This window comes from Natrix helvetica (assembly GCF_964273705.1).
Source record: "Natrix helvetica genome assembly, chromosome: 1".
Classification (NCBI taxonomy): Eukaryota; Metazoa; Chordata; class Lepidosauria; order Squamata; family Natricidae; genus Natrix; species Natrix helvetica.
Genome location: NC_138548.1, coordinates 175497357 through 175518646, shown reverse-complemented (window position 1 = coordinate 175518646; position 21290 = coordinate 175497357). Strand labels below are relative to the sequence as shown.

General features: G+C 38.3%; 1 protein-coding gene across 3 annotated transcripts in view; it reads right to left on the bottom strand.

Moving 5' to 3' along the window:
• The window catches only part of MYO1B (myosin IB), a 142006-nt gene that overhangs the window by 52165 nt on the left and 68551 nt on the right, over window positions 1–21290 (bottom strand). For all 3 annotated transcript variants that reach the window (XM_081934991.1, XM_081934992.1, XM_081934993.1), the window contains exons 4-7: window positions 14327–14421; window positions 7736–7840; window positions 4173–4219; window positions 1968–2031 (exon numbers count right to left, since the gene is read on the bottom strand). In XM_081934991.1, coding sequence (XP_081791117.1) covers window positions 1968–2031; window positions 4173–4219; window positions 7736–7840; window positions 14327–14421 — 311 coding nt within the window. The remainder of the gene's footprint in view (window positions 1–1967; window positions 2032–4172; window positions 4220–7735; window positions 7841–14326; window positions 14422–21290) is intronic.

The following is a 21290-nucleotide window of genomic DNA, read 5'->3' as shown; positions in this document are numbered from 1 at the left end:
CCAAGCCTAATCTCCTCTTTAGATGGTTAATTTATTGTCAACAAACTAAGTTCAATTCCAGGTAACATGTGGACAGATGTTTATCGTATTCATTTCTCTTTAGTAATAATTCATAGTACTTTGAGGACAAGCAGTAATTTTTCTGAACCCATCTATCGTATCTGTTCACTTCCTTTTCTGTTTCCCTTCCTCCCTAATGTCCTTTAATATTGTCAGATATAATTGTTTTAAAATTCCATTATTCATCAATATGTCCAATAGGTGTGCTTGCTGGTGATTGCCTCTCAGGAACAGTCTGTCTTTACCTGGGCTTGTTCTAGTTCTTCTTGAAGCCCTTGGTACATTTTCAGACCATCTCCAAATCTATATTGCAAAGGCATCTTATCTTTTTTCTTTTACTCCTTCACAATGCTCAGCTTTCACAGTTGTGTATCACCACCAGAAAGGTCATTTCTTTAACTATTAGCATGAAATGCTTCTCCTCTTTACTTCTCCAGCATTCTGTCCATATTTATTGATCTAAGCCCCCAAACTCATCTGAATTAGAATAGAGCTGGAAAGGACCTTGGAGATCTTCTCATCCAAACCCCTGCTCAAACAGGAGACCGTATACCAGTGGTTCTCAACCTTCCCAATGCTGCAACCCTTTAATACAGTTCCTCATGTTGTGGTGACCTCCCAACCATAAAATTGTGTCTCGGTTCCTAAGACCATTGAAAATATGTGTTTTCCAATGGTCTTAGGCGACCCCTGTGAAAGGGTCGTTCGATCCCCAAAGGGGTCCTGACCCACAGGTTGAGAACCACTGCCATATACCATTTCAGATAGGTGGAAGTTCAATCTTTTCTTAAAAATCTCCAGTGGTGAAGCATCCACAATTTCTGAAGCCAAGCTGTCCAACTGATTAATTGTTCTCACTGTTAGAATGTTTCGCCTTAATTCCAGGTTGCTTCTCTCCTTGTTTAATTTCCATCCATTGTTTCTTTTCCTGCCTTCTGTGCTTCTTTGTGGCAGCCCTACTGCTATTATGTCTATTTACTCATATCCATTTACCCCCTTCACGTCTTTGTCATCTAGTGTATATGTTTCACTTCCTAAATTTACTTTCACAGACTTTATTGTCATGAAGGAGAGATCTTATAGTGTTTTCTGATTTCTTGGAGGTTTTTTTTGTCTATTTAATATGTTTCTCTCCATGTATGGTTCTATTCTTTCTAAGCAATTAAGCAAATTCTTAATGTGCAAAATTGACACAATGGTTCAGTAATTTGCACATTCTCTTGCTATTCTTTCAGTACATGCTAATCTTTTCCAATCTCCATCCCAGCCTGTTGTTCTGTAGTATTGATATGGAGTTGTTAGCACTTGAGTTGGCTCTTCTGCAACTTTTTAAACAGTTGAGTACGGTACAGTATTTCATCTGCATGTGGTACTTGTTAATCTTACAGCTGGTCTATTGCATGTCATAATTCACTTTCTAATGGATTCATCAGAATCTATCAAATACACGCCCTCTTTACAAATACTCCTGTCATTTTATAATCCTTTTTGTAAAAGATTTCAGTACAGTTTCCAATAGTCCCTTCATCTCATTTGTCTCTAGCCGATTTCTCCTGTGACTACTCTTGAGTATTCCTATCTCTATATTTTTCTTGTGATTGCTCACATATTCTTAAAATATATCAAATTTTCTTTTTCTTCGATATTCCTTATTTTTCAATATGTTATTTTAAACAAACTAGAATTGACAATGGAGATTCAGAAGTGGTGGTAACTTCTTCCATTAAGGATCCACTATCAGTAGGAAAGGAGTCAGCATTCAAGAAATATCCCCCAACTAGCACTTGGTAGAGTTAAGACCCTAGAAAAGTATTCAGATACCTATACATTTAAGGTTTCTGACAATATCACGAAGAGCTCATAGAACAAACAAACAAAATGTGCTCTATAAATAAAACACAACTTACAGTTGCTAATGACTCCTCCAAGTGGATCACCTTTAAAATCAAATTCAATGTCCATATATTTTCCCTGGAAAGAGAATACAAAAAAGAAGAAGATTGAAATGGTTTCTTTGATTTATATGCCACATAACAATTTCATCATTTTGAGATCATTTAAATGTATTTAACAATATTTAACCATTCTAAATTGTTTGACTTTAAATAAATCATACTGTATAAAGAACGCTTATTTATCTCACAGCATACAAGAACAAATTAGTTTTTGTTAGGTAACTTCTAAAAATTCATATATTACTTGGAAAGTTCTAGAGGTTTTCTAAGAACAATTCTGTGGTCAGGTTTGATATAAACAGTTACACAAACACATATATAGATTTTTGATCCAATATGAGATAAGCAAAATGTGTGTGAATTTTCTTTGCTTAACCATCGGATTGTAAAGATAGTTCTTTCAAAATGTTCCTTTGGGACTGAAATATGGCAGGCTTCATACAATCATAATAATGGAGATATACAGGGTTAAGAAATATCTGCTGATTCTGATCTGCTTTTCTGTTTGATTTCTTACATCAGCCCTGAAAAGAAAGCCCTGTATAAAACAGCAAGAAGACATTCTGCAAACATGAGGAGTGGCAACAGATATACTGTAAATATAATGACTGTAATTTGAAAGGGTATTCTAAAGTGTGTGATAGAGTATAAACATACAGTGAAGTGACAGCCAACAAGTTCACCCTATCTGAGCTTTTTTAAACCATTGGTTTTATAGACTTGTTTACTGCAGGTTTTTCCATTAACTCTGCTTTTCAGAAGCTGGTTGTGAAGCAGAGGCATAATGATAACATAACTGTGGAATGCTGTGACCATCGGTTGCACTGTTGTAATTTCAAATGGTCGCTAAACAAGCAATTGTTAAGGAGGACTATATGTATTAAGAACAACATAATGAAGTATCGTGACCAGTACCTCACTTTGTAAAATGCTCGTTTTTGCCATATTCTCCCTTCCTCCCTACCCCCCTCTCTCACACACAGTCACTCACAAACTATTTCTGTCACATGGCTTTTAGAAGACCAACTAAGCCAACAATAATATAAATTTAAATCTAAATTATAATTATGCAGTCAGACAGTCCTAAATTTATCCTGTTACTGGCTAAGATGTGAGGTAGCTCTCTGGTCTCTGTGCTGGTACATTTCTCCAGAAAAATGTCCACTTCAAGCACAAAATTCTTCTGTGGTGCATTTTTTCATTCACAAAGCTCTTTTGTTTCAAAACTACTAGCCATAGGTCTTAAAAACAGAGAATTTCCCCTTATTATATGTAACTGTCATTGTACTCAATCCAGTGTCTAACCAAATATATTAAACTGATTTTAAGGAATAATATATAAAATTTGAAATGAGTCCATCATATATATTTAACTTTCAGTATTTAGGGTATAAAGATATTCCCCAGAATACCATAGCAAGAGTCTTAAAAACAGTCACCTACATCTCAGTACGACAAAGCTGGCTATGACACAGTATTGGGTTGGATCCCATATTACTTTATGAACAGAAGGGAACTGGCATTTGCAGATGGAGCCCCAGAATAATCTATTAGGAAAGAACTATACATATGTAATTTCCTTAACAGAAAGACTAAAGAAAAATAAAACACTAATCAGTATGGAACATTAATTCTACACCGCACTGTAGTTCTAACATTTCACTAGTACTGATCAATCCTCTGGCCAAATCATTTGCATGTTTTTATTTTGATATTTTTTCCCCAGTTGCAATGTATGGCTGTGAAAGTTGGACCATAAGGAAGGATGAGCGCCAAAGAATTGAGGCCTTTGAACTATGGTGCTGGAGAAGACTCCTGAGAGTCCCTTGGACTGCAAGACAACCAAACCGGTCAGTCCTAGAGGAAATCAACCGACTGCTCTTTAGAAGGCTAGATCCTGAAGATGAAACTCAGATACTTTGAGAAGGAAGGACTCATTGGAGAAGAGCCTAATGCTGGGAAAGATTGAAGGCAAAAGAAGAATGGAACAACAGAGGATGAGGTGGCTAGATGGAGTCACTGATGCAGTAGGCGTGAGCTTAAATGGACTCGAAAGGATGGTAGAGGACAGGAAGGAACATTATCCATGGGGTTGCGATGGGTCGGATATGACTTCACAACTAACAACAACAACATAATAATAATTGTGATACTTACAAATCTAGACGAGTTATCATTTCTTACAGTTTTGGCATTTCCAAAGGCTGATATAGGAAGAAAAAAGAAAATTATATATATATGCACAATTTAGCAGTAAAGCTCGGCAAATATTAAAAATACAGTTAAGATTGCACCATATAAGTTGGATAATTCAAAGTGAAACAGTCACAATTTTAAAAAAGTTTAATGTAAGTGGAAATAAAATAAGTAAGAATTTTACAGCTTGTGTAATGTCTATTGGAAACATTTTATTATAATGAAATAGCATATATTTAAGATATGGTAGCCCATTCATTAATATATCAATAGTTATTAGTTTTCCATTAGTATCTGTTTTTCCTCAGAAAGAACTGGATTTGGAATGCTCAGCTTAGAGGACCAAAGAAAATACATGTGCAATGCACATATAAGTCTATTCTAGTGGCAGAGATATGAAGAGAAATAAGGCATACAGGTAGAAAGAAAACCATTGACTGGTAGTGCATTTTCTGCCTACTAGGCTCATACAGCCATAATGGTTTTGCATACAAATATCTCAGGTTCAAAGTCCAATAATTCCGAGTGGGAATGGAAAAGGATTCTGTTTGAAAATCTGGAAAGCAGCCATCCATCAATGCAAAAACAATGCTGAAACAGATGGGCAAAATATCTGTTTTGGTGTAAGGTAGCTTTACATGATCATAAATGGCTCTACATGTAGAATTGAGTTTTTTAGATATACAATTTCGTGGATAATTCTTGACAAAGATGAAGGAAAAATTCTAAGTGGCGCATCCATCATGGTATAAACATTGTATGAATAAACAGTTAGCTCCAAAATTATGCTACCACACCCAAACCATCATATTATGGAATTATGGTCTATATTTTCCCTGAAAACCTTAAAATAAGGAGAGGAATCATGAACAGAATATGTGATCATGCTTATTCATGTAACATTAAGGCACAGTTTGGAGTCGGAACTCTACTATTGTCTATTACACTGACATAATTACTAGTTCACAGGTTTTTTTTAAATGGTCATATTAATCCTTAATAAGACCCTTCAAAAGAACTAAGCCCCAAAGTGAATAAAGTAGCATTATCATATCAAAACATATTCTAAGGAATGAATGTGTTAGATTACTTTGTACTAATTACATTAAACATTCTTATGTTACAAAGGGGTATGCTGATTTTTTTTCTTTTTTTCTTTTTGGTCTCTGTACATAAGTGAACATTCTAATCAACTGGATATTTGAAATGTTATTTCTGCTTCACTAAATTTGGGATTTTGAGGCTTCCCTGGATCAAAGTGCTGACGCCAGAAGGCAAAGTACATGCTGAAATAATCATTCTAAAAATTTAATAGAGTGCACAACTCACAAGCAATAAATCATATTCCAGTCTGCAGGCTGCATATCATTAAACATGAGGCTAAAACACTAGGACCATTTATATATGCATGCAGAATCAAACACAAATGGTCTATTATAAGAGTTTGGAGGCAAATTCTTTATTTTACCATAAGTTCATTGTTTCCCTATGTTCTTCTGCAGTAGCTGGAATGCAAAACTCAATCACTGGTAACTTAAGCAAGCAAATACACTGGACATTTTTGAACAACAATAATTTCATGCAGTGGCCCCCAAAAAAATCCAATGGCATCTAAATAAAGTTATGACTAAAGCAAAAACTGCTCCAACTTGTTCTTTAATAAAACAGATATATTTGTCAACTTTCACATGGCAAATATTTGGAAAGAATACATACACACACACAAAGGGCAATAGATACTGTATTATGACATCATTTATTTGTCAAATGTGAAAATTCATGCAACTGACTTAATGCTTTTTACCACGAATATTTCAAATCTCTGCTTTGAAATAACAGCAAGCACAGAAGCAGTTTCCTACAGACACTTTTAACTTCATTCCTGTGCAATTTGGTGTGGCACTGATGGGCATACCTTGGTATACCTGTGTAACACCTCTACTTTTGAACTGCCATAGATGCCAGTCTCCTTCTGGGTGCAATTCAAGGTGTTGGTTGCCACCTATAAAGCCCTACATGCCAAAGGGCTTGGATAACTGAAGGACTGCTATGGCATCTGCCAGGCTAGTTTGATTGGCCAAGGTTGGTGTGTTCTGGATTCCTTCAATTACTCAATGGCATCTATTGGAAGTGCTCCTACCCTCTGGAATGAACTTCCTCTTGAGATACAAATGCCTCCCACTCCCAACCTGGTATTTCAAAGGATTCTGAAGATGTGACGCTTTGCCCAGGCCTTTGACAAGAATGGCTGATGTCCCATTCTTCCTTTTTCATGTCCCTATCTGGGTTTGTATTTTTTTCCTCATCTTTTTTATTTTGTCTTGTGCTGTTCTTGCATTCTCGTTTGTTTTCAAACATTTTTAACAATTGGAAGTATAAATTTAACAAAGTATTATTAATTATTACTATGTGTAACTTCATCCTTTCCTGATTCAAAAATTAAAACTACCGAAGGAGAACTAGACAACAGATAACAGTATTCTATAGCTACCAAACAACTGACAAAATTTTAGCTTTGAAATATATGTCTTCTGCTGTCAATACTAATTATGTTGCTTACTCTGCACTGACTGCCAGGATCAATATTTTCACTTAGGATATAACAGTCTTCAATCATCAGTCCTTATATTAGTTTTTCCTCTTAGCTAACCCCACCCCAAAACTTCATGTATGTCATACGTATATAGTAAAAATTACCTTAAAAATTTGAGAACATGATATTGCAAAAGCTTCAGTAACTCTATTCCTGCACTATAATAAAGATTTGGTAACTACTTCAAACATAAACCACATAAAAAGTTATGTGAAAAACAGCCTTACTTTTGGTTTGGCTGATGTTTGACAATGTGAGTGAAAACTCACCCTACTGCCCAGAGGAAGAGATCCCAAAAGAGTGAAGGAAGAATCAAATGTTACCTACCATAGTAGTTTGTTCCATAAAACTGATTGTTGGAACCAGCCTAGACATGTCTTAATTATTGCATAGTTATTTATGGTATTTTTATATACCATTGTTTGTGTTTATTGTAAGCAATTTTAGAAGAGTCTTATCCCAAAAGGCAGGCCATAAACAATAAATAAATGACAACATCCCTGTTCAGACTTCTCTTAAGTTCAAATGCAGAAGTTTAATAAGGCACATGTATTACTTTGCAATTTATTGTTTGTAGGTCTGCTTTTCCAATCCTACATAATAGCATTCTAATGGAGTTATACTTCCAAATGGGAAGCAAAATATTCTTTAAGAATGTTATTTGAATACTGCTTTGCATGTTAAAAAAGAAGAATGCAAAACCACAGCAGAAATTCAGGCTAGGACAAAATACGACCCACTATGAATCAGATAAGGGTAGAATGCAAACAAGAATGTGGGAGTTTAAAATAGCTATAAGTAAGTATGTCCCTATTGTGACTTCTTTGCAGTACTGAATAATTTATCAGAACCTTAAATTTTTTGTTGTACGTTCAAGAATTATTATTAATTGTCAACAAATATCCAAAAGTGTTAGATACTAGCTTCTTACCTTCAAGCACTGGATTAGATTGCAAAAGTTGTTCTTTTACTTGATTAACTTCTGTTCCTTTGCCACAAACTGCTGCCACATAAGACATGACAAGTTTGCTGGCTTCTGTAAATTATAAAAGAGAGGAAAAAATAGTGATTATTCCACACAAAATAATTTATAGTACAAATGCCTGAATGAATTACTTGGATATATAGTAATGCACTTCTAACATTCATCTTTGTTTTCTACATTTATCTTTGTTTATTATTTTGGTAACATTCTGCACCTTTATCAGAGTCACCATGAAGCTATGAATTATTTATCTTGTTTAATATATTTACATCCTGTCTTTTCAGTCAGGAACTCAAGGTTGCATAAATAGCACATGTTTTTCTTCACAAAACCATGCATGTTAGGTTGGTCTAACAGAGTGGCTGGCGCAAAGTCCCCCAATGAGCTTTTATGGTTAAAGGTTACATCTAATACAAGCATTTAATAAAAGAGAAAATAGGGAATGGGTCTCCATATCATCTAGTAAGGATTACCTTAATACTCCATTAATGGAACATTATAACTTTGAAATCATTTGCATGTCCATCAGTAAATGTAATATAATAGCAATCTGAAGCATTAAAGAGCATAACTAAATTTTAGGTTTTGATACTGCATCCACTTTTGCTGCCTTTTAGTGAGTTAATAAACCCATATCAAAGTTTAGTTAGACTGCTGGACCACGATCTATCTTTAAAGAGTTAATCTGGCATAGTAGTTAAGGCACTGGGCTAGAAATCAGGAGACTGTGAGTTCTAGTTCTGTCTTAGGCACAATGTCAGCTGGGCGCATTGAGCCAGTCACTCTCTCTCAGCCCTAGGAAGGTGGTGGCAATCACAAACCATTTCCAAATATCTTTGCCAAGAAACTCTTAGGGACCAGTCCAGGTAGTCCAGGAATCAACACAGACTCAAAGGCAGGGGGAAAAAGCCTTCAAAGAGAGGCTAATGGAATCTTTCTACTCTGCAATCTTCAACCATTTGAAGAATGTGCTTAGAGAAGCAAAGACTCCTTAAGGCCACATTCCTGTCCTATCAGGAAGAGCTCACTGTGTCCTTATTGCTGAGGAGGTCATTTAGATGGCATTTGATGTAACTCCTGTTATTTCTCCCTTATTTTTCCTGATTTATTGCTCCCTTAGCCTTGGTTTGCTAGGCTTTTATTGGTATTGGGGATAGGATAGGGGAGGCTTCTGTGGGGCAAGCCTGAGGGAGAGAAGAGGATAGGGGAGGCTTCTGTGCGGCAAGACTGAGGGAGAGAAGGGGAGAGGAGAGGTCAATGGTAACTACTCATTAATTTTCAAGCTGTAAGTGTCGATTTATCAAGCCCGATCACATAGTTTCGTAGCTGAGGATGGGTATTCAGCTAGTTATATTAATATAAATATATATATTTCTCCTCAAGCTTACATGCTTTGTGGATCCTGCTATTTGGAAATATAGACTGACAGAACTTTGAATAAAAATAAAAAAAAGACTTCTGGGGACAATGGTGGACTGAAGACAACTTCATGGAAAGAGGAGCTGATACTTGCAATTATGATCATCATTGGAAACCAACAAGTAGATTGGCTCCTTTAACACTCTCTGGGTAAAGAGAGGATGTGAGATCACCCATACTATTCTTCTTAAGGTTGTTCCTCACAAAGAGATTGCAAGACACCAGTATTTGTATGTCAGGGAGCCAGAAATGAGAGATGAAGTAATTTGCCATCATTTTTCCAGCCACAAATAGAACCTTTTCAAAGGATACTAGGCTCATGTACTTCCCTTGCTAAGCACCTGTAGAAATTGCCTATTAACTGCTTCAAAATAATCAGGCAACTTCAAAGTGACAAGAGTGCTAATAATTGGTGAATGCTTTCAATCTTTAATATAAGAAAAAAAAGATATAATAATAATAATAATAATAATAATAATAATAATAATAATAATAATAATAATAATAATAATAAAAAATTTATTTCTTAGCCGCACCCTCTCCCGAAGGACTCGGGGCGGCGTACAGTAAAAAACACATAAAATACAATATGGACAATACACACACAAAATAAACGAATACGTGTACATGGAGGAGGTAGGCAGATGAATAAAGACAATTAAAAACACAATTTAAAATCCCCTAATAAAATTCCAAAAAACCACAAAATTAAAAAACCCGTCAGGAGCAGTGTGAACGAACTATGGTTGAGCCAGACCAGCTACTTGGAATAGGTGGGTCTTGAGCTTTATCCGGAAGGCGCGGAGGTCAGAGGTGGTCCTAATATCCGGGGGAAGGTCATTCCACAGGGCTGGGCCCGCTACAGAGAAGGCTCTGCTCCTAGACGCCGCCCCCCCGACATTGTCTGGTGGACGGCACCTGGAGGAGTCCCTCTCTGTGCGAGCGAATTGGTCGCAGGGATGTATGGGGCAGGATACGATCCCGCAAGTAGCTAGGTCCTGAGCCATGGAGCGCTTTAAAGATCGTTATCAAGACCTTGAAACGCACCCGGTAGACCACAGGGAGCCAGTGCAGCTCGCGCAGGAAAGGTGTCACATGGGAGTACCTTGTACTCCCCATAATTACCCGCGCGGCCTCGTTCTGGACCAACTGTAGTCTCCGAGTGCATTTCAAGGGAAGCCCCATGTAGAGAGTGTTACAGTAGTCCAGGCGAGACGTCACCAGCGCATGAGTGACTGTGCGCAAGGCATCCCGGTCCAATAGGGGGCGCTATTGGCGCACCAGGCGAACCTGGTGGAACGCCCCCCTTGCCACGGCCGTCACATGGTCATCCATGGACAGCCGAGCATCCAGGAGGACGCCCAAATTGCGCGCCCGCTCCACCGGGGCAAGTTGTACGCCCCCGATGGCCAGAGATGGAATTAACTGGTTGAACCGGGGGGCCGGAACCCACAGCCACTCCGTCTTGGAGGGGTTGAGCTTGAGTCGGTTGTCATCCATCCAGACCCGTATGGCTTCCACACACCGGGACATCACTTCGACGGCCTCGTTGGGGTGGTTCGGGGTGGAGATGTACAGCTGAGTATCATCAGCGTACAGATGGTATCCCACCCCGAAACCACGGATGATCTCACCCAGCGGCTTCATATATGTGTTGAACAGGAGCGGCGAGAGGACAGACCCCTGTGGCACCCCACAGGTAAGGGGGCTTAGAGTCGACCTCTGCTCCCCTGTCAACACACGTTGCGTCCGGCCGGAAAGGTAGGAGCCGAACCACCGTAAAACGGTGCCCCCGACCCCCAACCCCTCCAGTCGGTGCAACAAGATACCATGGTCGATGGTATCAAAAGCCGCCGAGAGGTCTAATAGGACCAGGATAGAGGAGCAACCCCTATCTCTGGCCCTCCAGAGATCATCCACCAACGCGACCAAGGCCGTCTCCGTGCTGTGCCCAGGGCGAAAGCCGGACTGGCGCGGGTCTAGATAATCATTTTCCTCCAGATGTCGTGGAAACTGATAAGCCACCACACTCTCTACAACCTTCGCCAGAAAGGGAAGGTTGGAGACAGGACGATAATTGGCCAGCTCTGTAGGGTCCAGGGAAGGCTTCTTGAGCAAGGGTCTCACCACCGCCTCTTTCAAGGCGGCTGGAAGAGACCCCTCACCCAGTGAAGCGTTCACTAGGCCCAGGAGCCAGTCACGTGTAACCTCCCAGGATGCCAGTACAAGCCAGGAGGGACACGGGTCCAGTAAACATGTGGTAGGTCGCAGTCGTCCACGCACTCTGTCCAAATCCTCGATGGCAACCAAGTCAAACTCCTCCCAGATTGGTCTCTCAAGACTCACCACGGACGCCTCTACAGGGCCACTGAAAGGGACCCAATCCTTCCGGATTTGAGCGATAACTTCATAATCTAACTTCATAATCTTTAAGAATTGAAAATAAAGAGCAAAAAAGCAAGGCAAGGTTTGCCTGTAGAAAGCTTTAAATGGATTAAGACCTTAAAAAAGTTGTAATATTGGATTTTGAGCATTAAAACTTTGAAATTAATCTTAAAGAATAAATGCATTTTTGTGGGGAGTAAAAACTGTTTTTGATATTGGAGACATAACAAGACAAATAACTTATAATAGAATTCAAAGATATCTTTGAGGAACTGCATCAAGAACAGCACTGAGTTTTTTAAATCAATTGTGGTTTATGTTGTGTCTTCTTGGGAAAAGTCTGTTATCAGAAGAAGATATTACAGAAAAAAGATAAGCAACAGAATTCACCCAAGAAAATCTGAATGAGACTTTGAATGAGTATTTGTCATCAGATATTTAGAAGAATGGATGCACCTTCAGTAATTAAAAAGGAAATAAAAATGATGATCCCAGAGAACAATTGGAATGATTGCTTTTTGTTTTACAAAATTACAAAAGAGGCTGTTTAAAGTATGGAAGAAATTATTCATAACTATCTGAGTAGAAAATTAGAAAAAAATTATTCTGTAAAAGGGGGAAAAAAGGAACACAAAGTCCAGGGATTAAATGGGACATATTGTCATTTTGCCTGATTCTTTTGGAAAAAGAACGTCATATTGGATTTGCTTATATTTAATATGGAGTTTAAACTTCCTCCTTACAATTATTTTATTTACCCTAATTTGATAGCATCTAAATAGACATTGTATCTGTCATTATACTTACAGTAACAAAGTTTTGTGAATTTGTTTTCTTTAAAGGAAAAATTATCCCTTTGTTATGTTACATTGTAGTCTTTTGTTTATATTAGGAGACTGGGATTATTTTACATTCGTTAAATGTTAATTTGTTTAGAGTTGCAATATGGAATGTTTACTTGAATGGGACATGTTATTTTGGGCAATTTTCTTTGGAATTGTTGGTATTTGGAATGGAAAAATGTTGCATATTGGAGTTTGTCTTTTTTTGTCTTCTCAGATTATTATTATGTCAAATTTTGTTTTCGGTTTTTGTTTACCCTAACAATGTGCCATGTTATGCCTTTTAAATATGGTTTTGCTTAAGAGAAAAGATGTGGAATGTTGAGTTTAACTTTGTTAACTAAGATTAGTATTTCAGAGCTGTGATTGGATCTTTTACTGATAATTGGATTGGAGAAGGGATTACAGACAATATTCTACTAACAAAGTTGCAGGTTTTGCCAATATGAACAAACCTGTTTGCACCTTGAAGTTGGGGTAGTAGACAGGTTTATTTGCATTGGCAAAATATATTTACGGAGCACCATACCCCTGGGACATTCTGTACTGGCACAACACACTCCACACGAGCGGTAGTATCGTAGCAAAACAGGTCCAGTGAGCACACACAAAAACTCAGTACTGGTAGTCCTTGACTTACAATAGTTATAGCTTATGACTTACAACAATTTGTTTAGTGACCATTTGAAGTTACAATGGCACTGGGGGAGGAGTGACTTATGACTATTATTGACTTATGACTTATGCAGTATCCCCCGTGGTCACATGATCAAAATTCAGACTTTTGACAACTGACTCATATTTATGGCGGTTGCAATGTCATATTTTGCGACCTTCTGACAAACAAATGGGGATGCCAGATTTACTTAACAACTGTGTTACTAACTTAATTGCAGTGATTCGCTTAACAACTCTGGCAAGAAAGATTAAACTGTGGCAAAAAAAGTCATAAAATGGGGCAAAACTGTCTTACTTGGCAACAGAAATGTTGAGCTCAATTGTGGTTGTAAGTTGAGGGCTATCTGCATAGAGTTTAGGTACCCAGTTTATCTTCTTGTACTCTTTTTGACTACAGGACTAGTAAAGCTAGAGATATAGAATTCCAAGAACGTACGGTTCACTCACTTCACTATCTTTCTCTAGAATCCTTCTAGCATACAGCCTCTCTTGTGCTGACCTTCTTTTGCCTAGTCCATTTTTCATATGCTATCCAAGATTTGAACACCTTTGTCAGTTTCAACATTTTTATGTTTCCTTAACCATGAACCTTCATGTCCCACATTACTGTCAGTATTTCATATTTCCAGCTCCAACTTACGCTCCATCAGCAGGAGATCCTCAGTCTTCTGAACAAAAAGGGCTCCACCATCTTTTGCGAACAGACCAATGAGCTGAGTAATAATGAAGTCTCCTATCTTGGACTGTGGAAGCTCTCACTGTATTATGGCTAGTCAAAGTCCTATATCAGGGGTGTCAAACCCAAGGCCCGTGGGCTGTCTCTGGCCCACCGAGTGCTTAGATCTGGCCCATGGGGCCGCCTGGAAACAATGAAGTGGCCTATGGTGCCTCTGCCAGAGAAAACAGAGCAAGCAGCCCTCCCAAGCTCTGTTTTTTGCTGGCAGAGAGTTCTAGGAGGCCGTCCCAGCTGAAAATGGAGCTCAGGAGTCCATTTTCGCTGACAGAGTGCTCAGGCCACCACAGACACCCCCTGACATGAGTGATGTCAAGCTGGCCATACCGACCCTGGCCTGCCAAGGTCAGACACAACCGTGATACAGCCCTCAATGAAATCAGTTTGACACCCCTGTCCTAGATTTACGAGATTGGATTTAGAAAAGAACACACGTTAATATCTTAGAACTGATAAATGATCTAATAATAGATGTATTACCTGTTTTTCCAGCTCCACTCTCTCCAGTTATAAGTATACATTGGTCTTTATCCTGGTCTCTCAACGATCGATATGCTTCATCGGACAGGGCAAAACTATGAAATAAAGTATGATATATTAACATATCTAGGTCACATCCAGTGTTACTCAAGAAGCACCAAAATGTTTAAACACTTCAACAACTTTTGTTAATATGTTAATATAAACCTGTACAATTTACAGTGGAACTTTGGGCTGCTGCCAGATGCCTGTATTCCTTTCTTACAGATTGTTCATAAGCACCTGAAGATGAAACTGTAATTTCTGTACTTAAATATAACTCATTTACTTCGCATATGCAATGGAGAAGTTGGCTATTGGCTCATATTAAAATGATTTTAAGAGATGACCGGAGAATATCTCAAAAATCTAAAGATATAATATTACCTTTTTACACAAAATGATAGCTATTAGAAGGCATCTATTCTACCTGAGATCCATATCTCTCTTTTAACAGGAACAATTATGATGAGATATGACACATAAACAACATTCATACCAACCAGATCTAGGATGTGAAATGTCAGCCATTGGTATTTTTCATTATCAGTTCCAGAAACGGGATAGTACAGTTTCGGAAACCCAAATTTGGAAGCTAAAATATTGTGCAGTAAGAGCTAATGTTCTACAGTACAGTATATTATAGCTGCAGCTGTAGCAAGTCATCAACACTGTTCCTAGACTTCACTTGGGTCATCATTAACATATGTTTCATTTCCAGAACTCATAGTTAACATCTACAACTAAAATATTTCAAGTAGCAGCATTTATTTATTTAAATTCATTGGTTGCCTAAGTTTAAGATATTAACTGGCAGTGATGTGCGGTCAGGGGAGGCAGGGGAGGCAGAGCCTCACTGCTCTCATTATGAAAAGGAAAAAAAAGGGAAAAGGGAAAAGGCACACGTGTTCCGATTCCCTGCCTTCCTGAGTCAACATGAAGGGGACCGCGGAGCGCGCTCCGCCCGCAGCTCACGCTCCGCGGTCCCCTTCATGTCGACTCAGGAAGGCGGGGAATGGGACCATGTGGGCAGGAGGCTGAGGCTGCCTCAGCCTCCTGCACACATGGTCCCATTACCCGCCTTCCTGATGACGTTACCAGCCTCACCAGCCATAAACCTCACTGCACGTCACTGTTAACCGGTATGTTTCAGGGGTATACTGAGATTACTTGCATTAATTGTCTGAGATATTGCCTAATACGCTTGGGATATTGACACTCTGTAGTACTGTAGAGTACTATAACATGAAAGTAATTGTATATCTGGAACACCATCCCCACAAAGATGAGACTGGCCCCCACTCTAACATTCCTTCGGAAGGCCCTGAAGGCATGGTTCTGTCAACGGGCCTGGGAAGCTCAGAGCAGGATGGAGCCCAGAGCAGGATGGCTAGTATAAATGTGTGTTGTTGCTGGAGTGGGGGATTATTATTTTATTATTTTTCTTTTTATTCTTTTTATTTATTTTATGTGGTATTTTTATATCCTTGTAAGCCGCCTTGAGTCGCCGTGTGCGAGTAGGCAGCAACATAAATTTTCTAAATAAATATGTCAGGCACAAGACACAAGATCCAGAATAGAGTTAAAGGACTAAGAGTTTATTTTGTGCTACTTATACATACAAATCTGATCTACTAATGGTCAAATTCACAGGGGGGTTTGGCTTAGATCCATATGGGAGCAGAGATTCCAAACTGATGAAACATTTGACCCTGCCCTCAGTCTCAGCCTGGTCACCTACAATATATATATTATATCCATAAGCAGGAAACCTTCACATTTGAATAGCAAATTCTTCAAACCAATGAGTGATTTTAAACATTACACATCACAACAGGGTGAGTAAAATTATAACCTAAACAAAATAAGAGACATAAACTAGAGTTGAAAATTAAGCCAAGATAGTAAGAACGGTATTTTAAAAAATTCTTCATGTATTTTCCACCCTTTGAATTACCATGAACCTTGTTCAGAACAATCTCTAACATCTCTCATCCCCAACTAGAGGAATTTCCAAAAATTATATTTACATTAAGGAATGTTCCACATGGGGTGAGATGCAGAATGGTTATCTTGGAAAGTTCTACAGGCAAATAAAGTATACAATATTAATAATTACGAAATAAGAACACCTTTCTGGTAAGAACGAGTCCCTTCCTGGGAGAGGGGGCGGTCTAGAAATCCAAGAAATAAATAAATAAATAAATAAATAAAAGAACTCTTAACAGTCTTTGGCTCAAAAGGCTGAGTTAAGTTGGATTTAATTAGTTATTGGATGCCCAGGAAATCCCAGGGCTACTGTCTAAACAGAAATGATTAATAAAATCCAAGATAAAAAAACAAATCATACAAAAACAAACCAGAAAAATCATTTCCCAAAAATACTGTATTTAGCCTTATTTAAATCTTCTAATAAAAATGCAAGTAAGTATAAATGCTGTAGTTCAAACTATTCCATTTTACCCCCCCCCCCCAAAAAAAATCAAGACCACATTTAAAGGGCGTAAAACAGTTAATGGTTAAAGAAATTATATCTTTCTTTGCTGTCAGCAGCCTCTTGAAGTATAAAGTGATCTGAACAACTAGCAACGAAAACCACTGGTATTTTGGAATGGCATTGTTTATTTGAGAAACTCCTTGGATACAAATTATGACCAACTTTCTTTACCAATATTTATTCTTAGGCTGACCGGAAGCAACATTTAGTTCATATCTGAATCGTGCATCAAATTTACTGGTTACTGGAGACCTGTATATTTTCACCTTGATTAACCCTAGAGTTTTGCACTGAAATCATTTAAAGATTTTGATTATCATCCTGCAGAGTACTGTATGCAAGCATTCAGTTAATTGCATTTATCGACTCCATTAACATAAATTAAGACTTTTAATTAGTTCAACACTCTAGTGGAGCAAAAATAAATCTTAAAAGTTTTATCTGGAAAGAATGACAGTGACTCAGCAGATGAACAGTATTATCAGCTCAAATCTCTCTTTATATCTAACATTTAGAAGCAGTTCCTATCTCTCTTTTTCATTTTCTGACATCACTACCACAAGACTATTTTAAGAGTAGCACCGTGGGTTCTGTGGAAATGAAGTGTGATTACTGCTGGGGTAATTTTACTTCATCGTAAATTTTGCCATTATCAAATCAAGTCAGTTCATTACAGATCTGAGGCTAGATTAAAGTTTGTCATAAATTTCAATAGTTTCAAACTGAATTTATTTCAAGAAATAAATTTTGTTTAATTTTTAAATCCAAGTTACATATGTTTGTTTATTTATTTATTTGTTTGTCTGTTTCCCACCTGTATTATTTTTACAAATAATTTAAGGCAGCGAACATATCCAATACACCAGGGGTGTCCAAACTTGGGAACTTTAAGACTTGTGGACTTCCCCGGCTGGCTGGGGAATTCTGGGAGTTGAAGTCCACAAGTCTTAAAGTTCCCAAGTTTGGACACCCCTGCAATACACCTTCCTTCTCCTATTTTCCCCACAACAACATCCTTGTAAGATGAATTGAGTTGAGAAAGAGCGACTGGCCCAAGGTCACCCAACTAACAGTCTCCTGCTTTCTAGCTTGGTGCCTTAACCACTAGACCAGCAGTCCCCAATCTTTGCGGCTTGGTGGCCCGGCGGGGAGGAGAAAGGAACAAGGTCACGTGAATGGCGGGCTGGTGCATTGGTGCGTGCACAGCTGTACTCACGCAAGAGAGAAGATAAGTCTTTGGGGCACCGTTTGCATGAGTGGAACTGCATACATGCACCAGCCTGTCTTTTGTGCGGCCTGGTTCTGAATAGGCCAGGGCCCAGTAGTAGGGCTGCAGCCTGGGGACCTTGGCACTAGACTGACTTGGCTCAACCTTGGAGTGATCTAAATATTGTCTCATCCCATTTTAACTCTTCATTTGATTGAAATCTGATTTTCATTTTAGCCACTTTAGAACTATTATCTCATTGGAATATCTCTAGTAGTAGTGTTTTGATTTCTTCATCCCTATGAAACACATATGGCTCGGCATTAGATTAGAAAATATCTCAAGAGACAAAATTTACAATTTATTTTGGGTAATTACTATGATTTCTTCACACAATGGACAACTTCATCAGGCACTGTCCTTAAGAATCCTGGACTAGAATTTGAGCTAATACAATTTTATTCTACAGGTTTCTTCCCCAATCCCCTACCTGTGTGAAAGGCTCCAGAGGGTAATCAACGTGTAGTCTGCTACCTCCATATGCTGTTGAAACCACACAGAATCCCACTTGGTGTGGGTAATCACTTTCTAAAATAATGTCAGAGTTGGCCTAAGGATGGGAATTATTCCATGGTAGAAAGAGGAACAATGGATTCTAATGGGCGAACATTCTGCAAGGAATTTCTAATAATCAGCAAATGTGAGTATTCATCTCTAAGTATTAAATGGATCTATTAGAGTAACCTTATTGTAAAGGAATCATCTGAGTTTGTCACTAACTTCAAAACAATACCATTTACTACCACTTTCATTGCCTTATTACCTACACAATCCAAAGCCACTCACATTAATACAGGTATCAATAATGAAAAATGTCAAATGGTATTTTAAATTTCATAAGATACATGAAAGGCTCAAATGAGAAATGATATCTCATTTGCAGAAAAACTCCTGAAGAGTAATCTAAAAACAGTAATGGTGGGGAATCCTTTCAGTTTGTTTTTTTTATTGGGGTTACTCATGGAGCCAACTCAGAATATCAACACTTCTTTTTAAAATTTACAGATGACTTTAACTATGTAAATACATTTCAACAGTATTCAACTGCCTTTTCTGTTGTAATTCACTGTACTCTTTTAAAAAACTATTCCAGAAGCAAAGTGAAATCTTAGTGTGAAATCTAATGAAGTTGGAACAATTGCAGTAAAAAAAAAACAAAAGAATACAACAGAATCCAATGCAAGAAAGTATTTTGCAGGCATGCACAAAGCTTTTAGGATTCTTTCCTCTAATTTCTTGGTTGAGGGAAACTCTTTGGGTTAAATTACAAATCACAAGAATATTATCTGTACTTTCAGCCATTGATAGTTTAACAGATTAGGTCATCTAAATCCAACCCCCTACTCAAGCAGGAGACCCTACACCATTTTTGACAAATGGCAGTCCAATCTCTTCTTGAAAGTCTCAAGTGATAAAGTCCCCACAACTTCCGAAGGCAAACTGTTCCATTGGTTGATTGTTCTCACAGTTAAAAAGTTCCTTCTTATTTCTAGGTTGAATCTCTCCTTGGTCAGTTTCCATCCATTATTCCTTGTCTGGCCTTCAGGTGCTTTGGAAAATAGCTTGACCCCCTCTTCTCTGTGGCAGCCCCTCAAATATTGGAATACTGCTATCATGTCTCCCCTGGTCCTTCTCTTCACTAGACTAGCCATGCCCAGTTTCTGTAACCGGTCTTCATATGTTTTAGTTTTCAGTCCCCTACTCATATGGTTGCTCTTCTCTGCACTTTTTTCTAGTGTCTCAACATTTTTTTTATATTGTGGTAGTAGACAGAAAGTAGTACAGTGAATTTTCAAGGCATAATCACCACTTCAGGAAAGGCTGAAAAGAAACACTCACATTTAATTAGATTTGCTTTGAATTTAGATGAAACACCAAGAATTTGAGTAGCTCTAGTTCATATAAACTTTGCCCCCCAAAAATGAAGTCATCTATAGACAGAACACTAATGCTACCTCAACTGCAAACTACTGGCGGGAGTCACAGCCATCTTTCCCAGTCTGGAGCTCCTGAAGAGATGTGAGGGGAGAATGTTGGAGCATAAAGAGTAAAGAAAGTGTATAGTGAACAGGAAAATCCAAAATTGTAAGATTCTAACTTGGATCTAGAAAGAGGTTTTACTTATTTAATTTCCAAATACCTATTGGACATTGGACAAAACACCCATTGGAAAAAAGTGTCCCTTCCAAAACAGCTATTAAGTACTATACTGGTCCAGGTTTGGGCTGGCACTGCAGCCCACTGTCAACCACAGAAGCTCGCTGGGTCATTTTAGCCGGTTACTCTTCTTAGCCCTCTACCCCACAGGATTATTTTTGTGGGAAAAACAAGAGGAAGGAACACTATAAATGCTGCTTTGAAGCCAAGTCTGAATATAAGTCTAGGAAGCATACAAATAAAAATATGCAATTAAGTGCAGAGAAACAAACAACACAACCACTAAAAACCAAACATAAAATTCTAAAATCAATCATGCATGCAAATTAAGAATCCACTAACAGTCTTAGGCCATGTGCCTAATGCCAATTACTGAAAAGGCATGTCCTCAGAATCCTTCCATAGGCGTTCAAAGATAAGGAACGGCATAGCCCATCTATAGCGGAATTCCATTAAAATGATACCGCCAAACGAAGAAAAAAACTTTTGTTTTCATGGCTGACAATTTTATTGATCTTAGAAGCTGATAAGTAAGAAGGGCCTCTGGGTCAGATTAACACATTGGATTAATTATATAGAGTGCAAATAATCCCTCTTTTTATTTGTCTCCAATTTCTTTGGAATTTTTTATTTGTATGAATTAAGATGAGCTAGATAGTGTGGATATGTTAATTTCTATTCAATTAGCTGCATCCTGCAGCACCATATACCAACAGGCCCAAGTAGTCACAGACAGTGGTGGGATACAATTTTTTTTATTACCAGTTTTGTGGGCGTGGCTTGGTGGACATGGTATGGCATGGTTTAGTGGGCGTGGCAAGGAAAGGATACTTTAAAATCTCCATTCCCACCCACTCCAAGGGAAGGTTGCTGCAAAATCGCCATTTCCTCCTGATCAGCTGGGACTCGGGAGGCAGAGACTAGATGGGGGTGGGACCAGTCAGAGGTGGTATTTACTGGTTCTCTGAACTACTCAACATTTCCACTACCGGTTCTCCAGAACT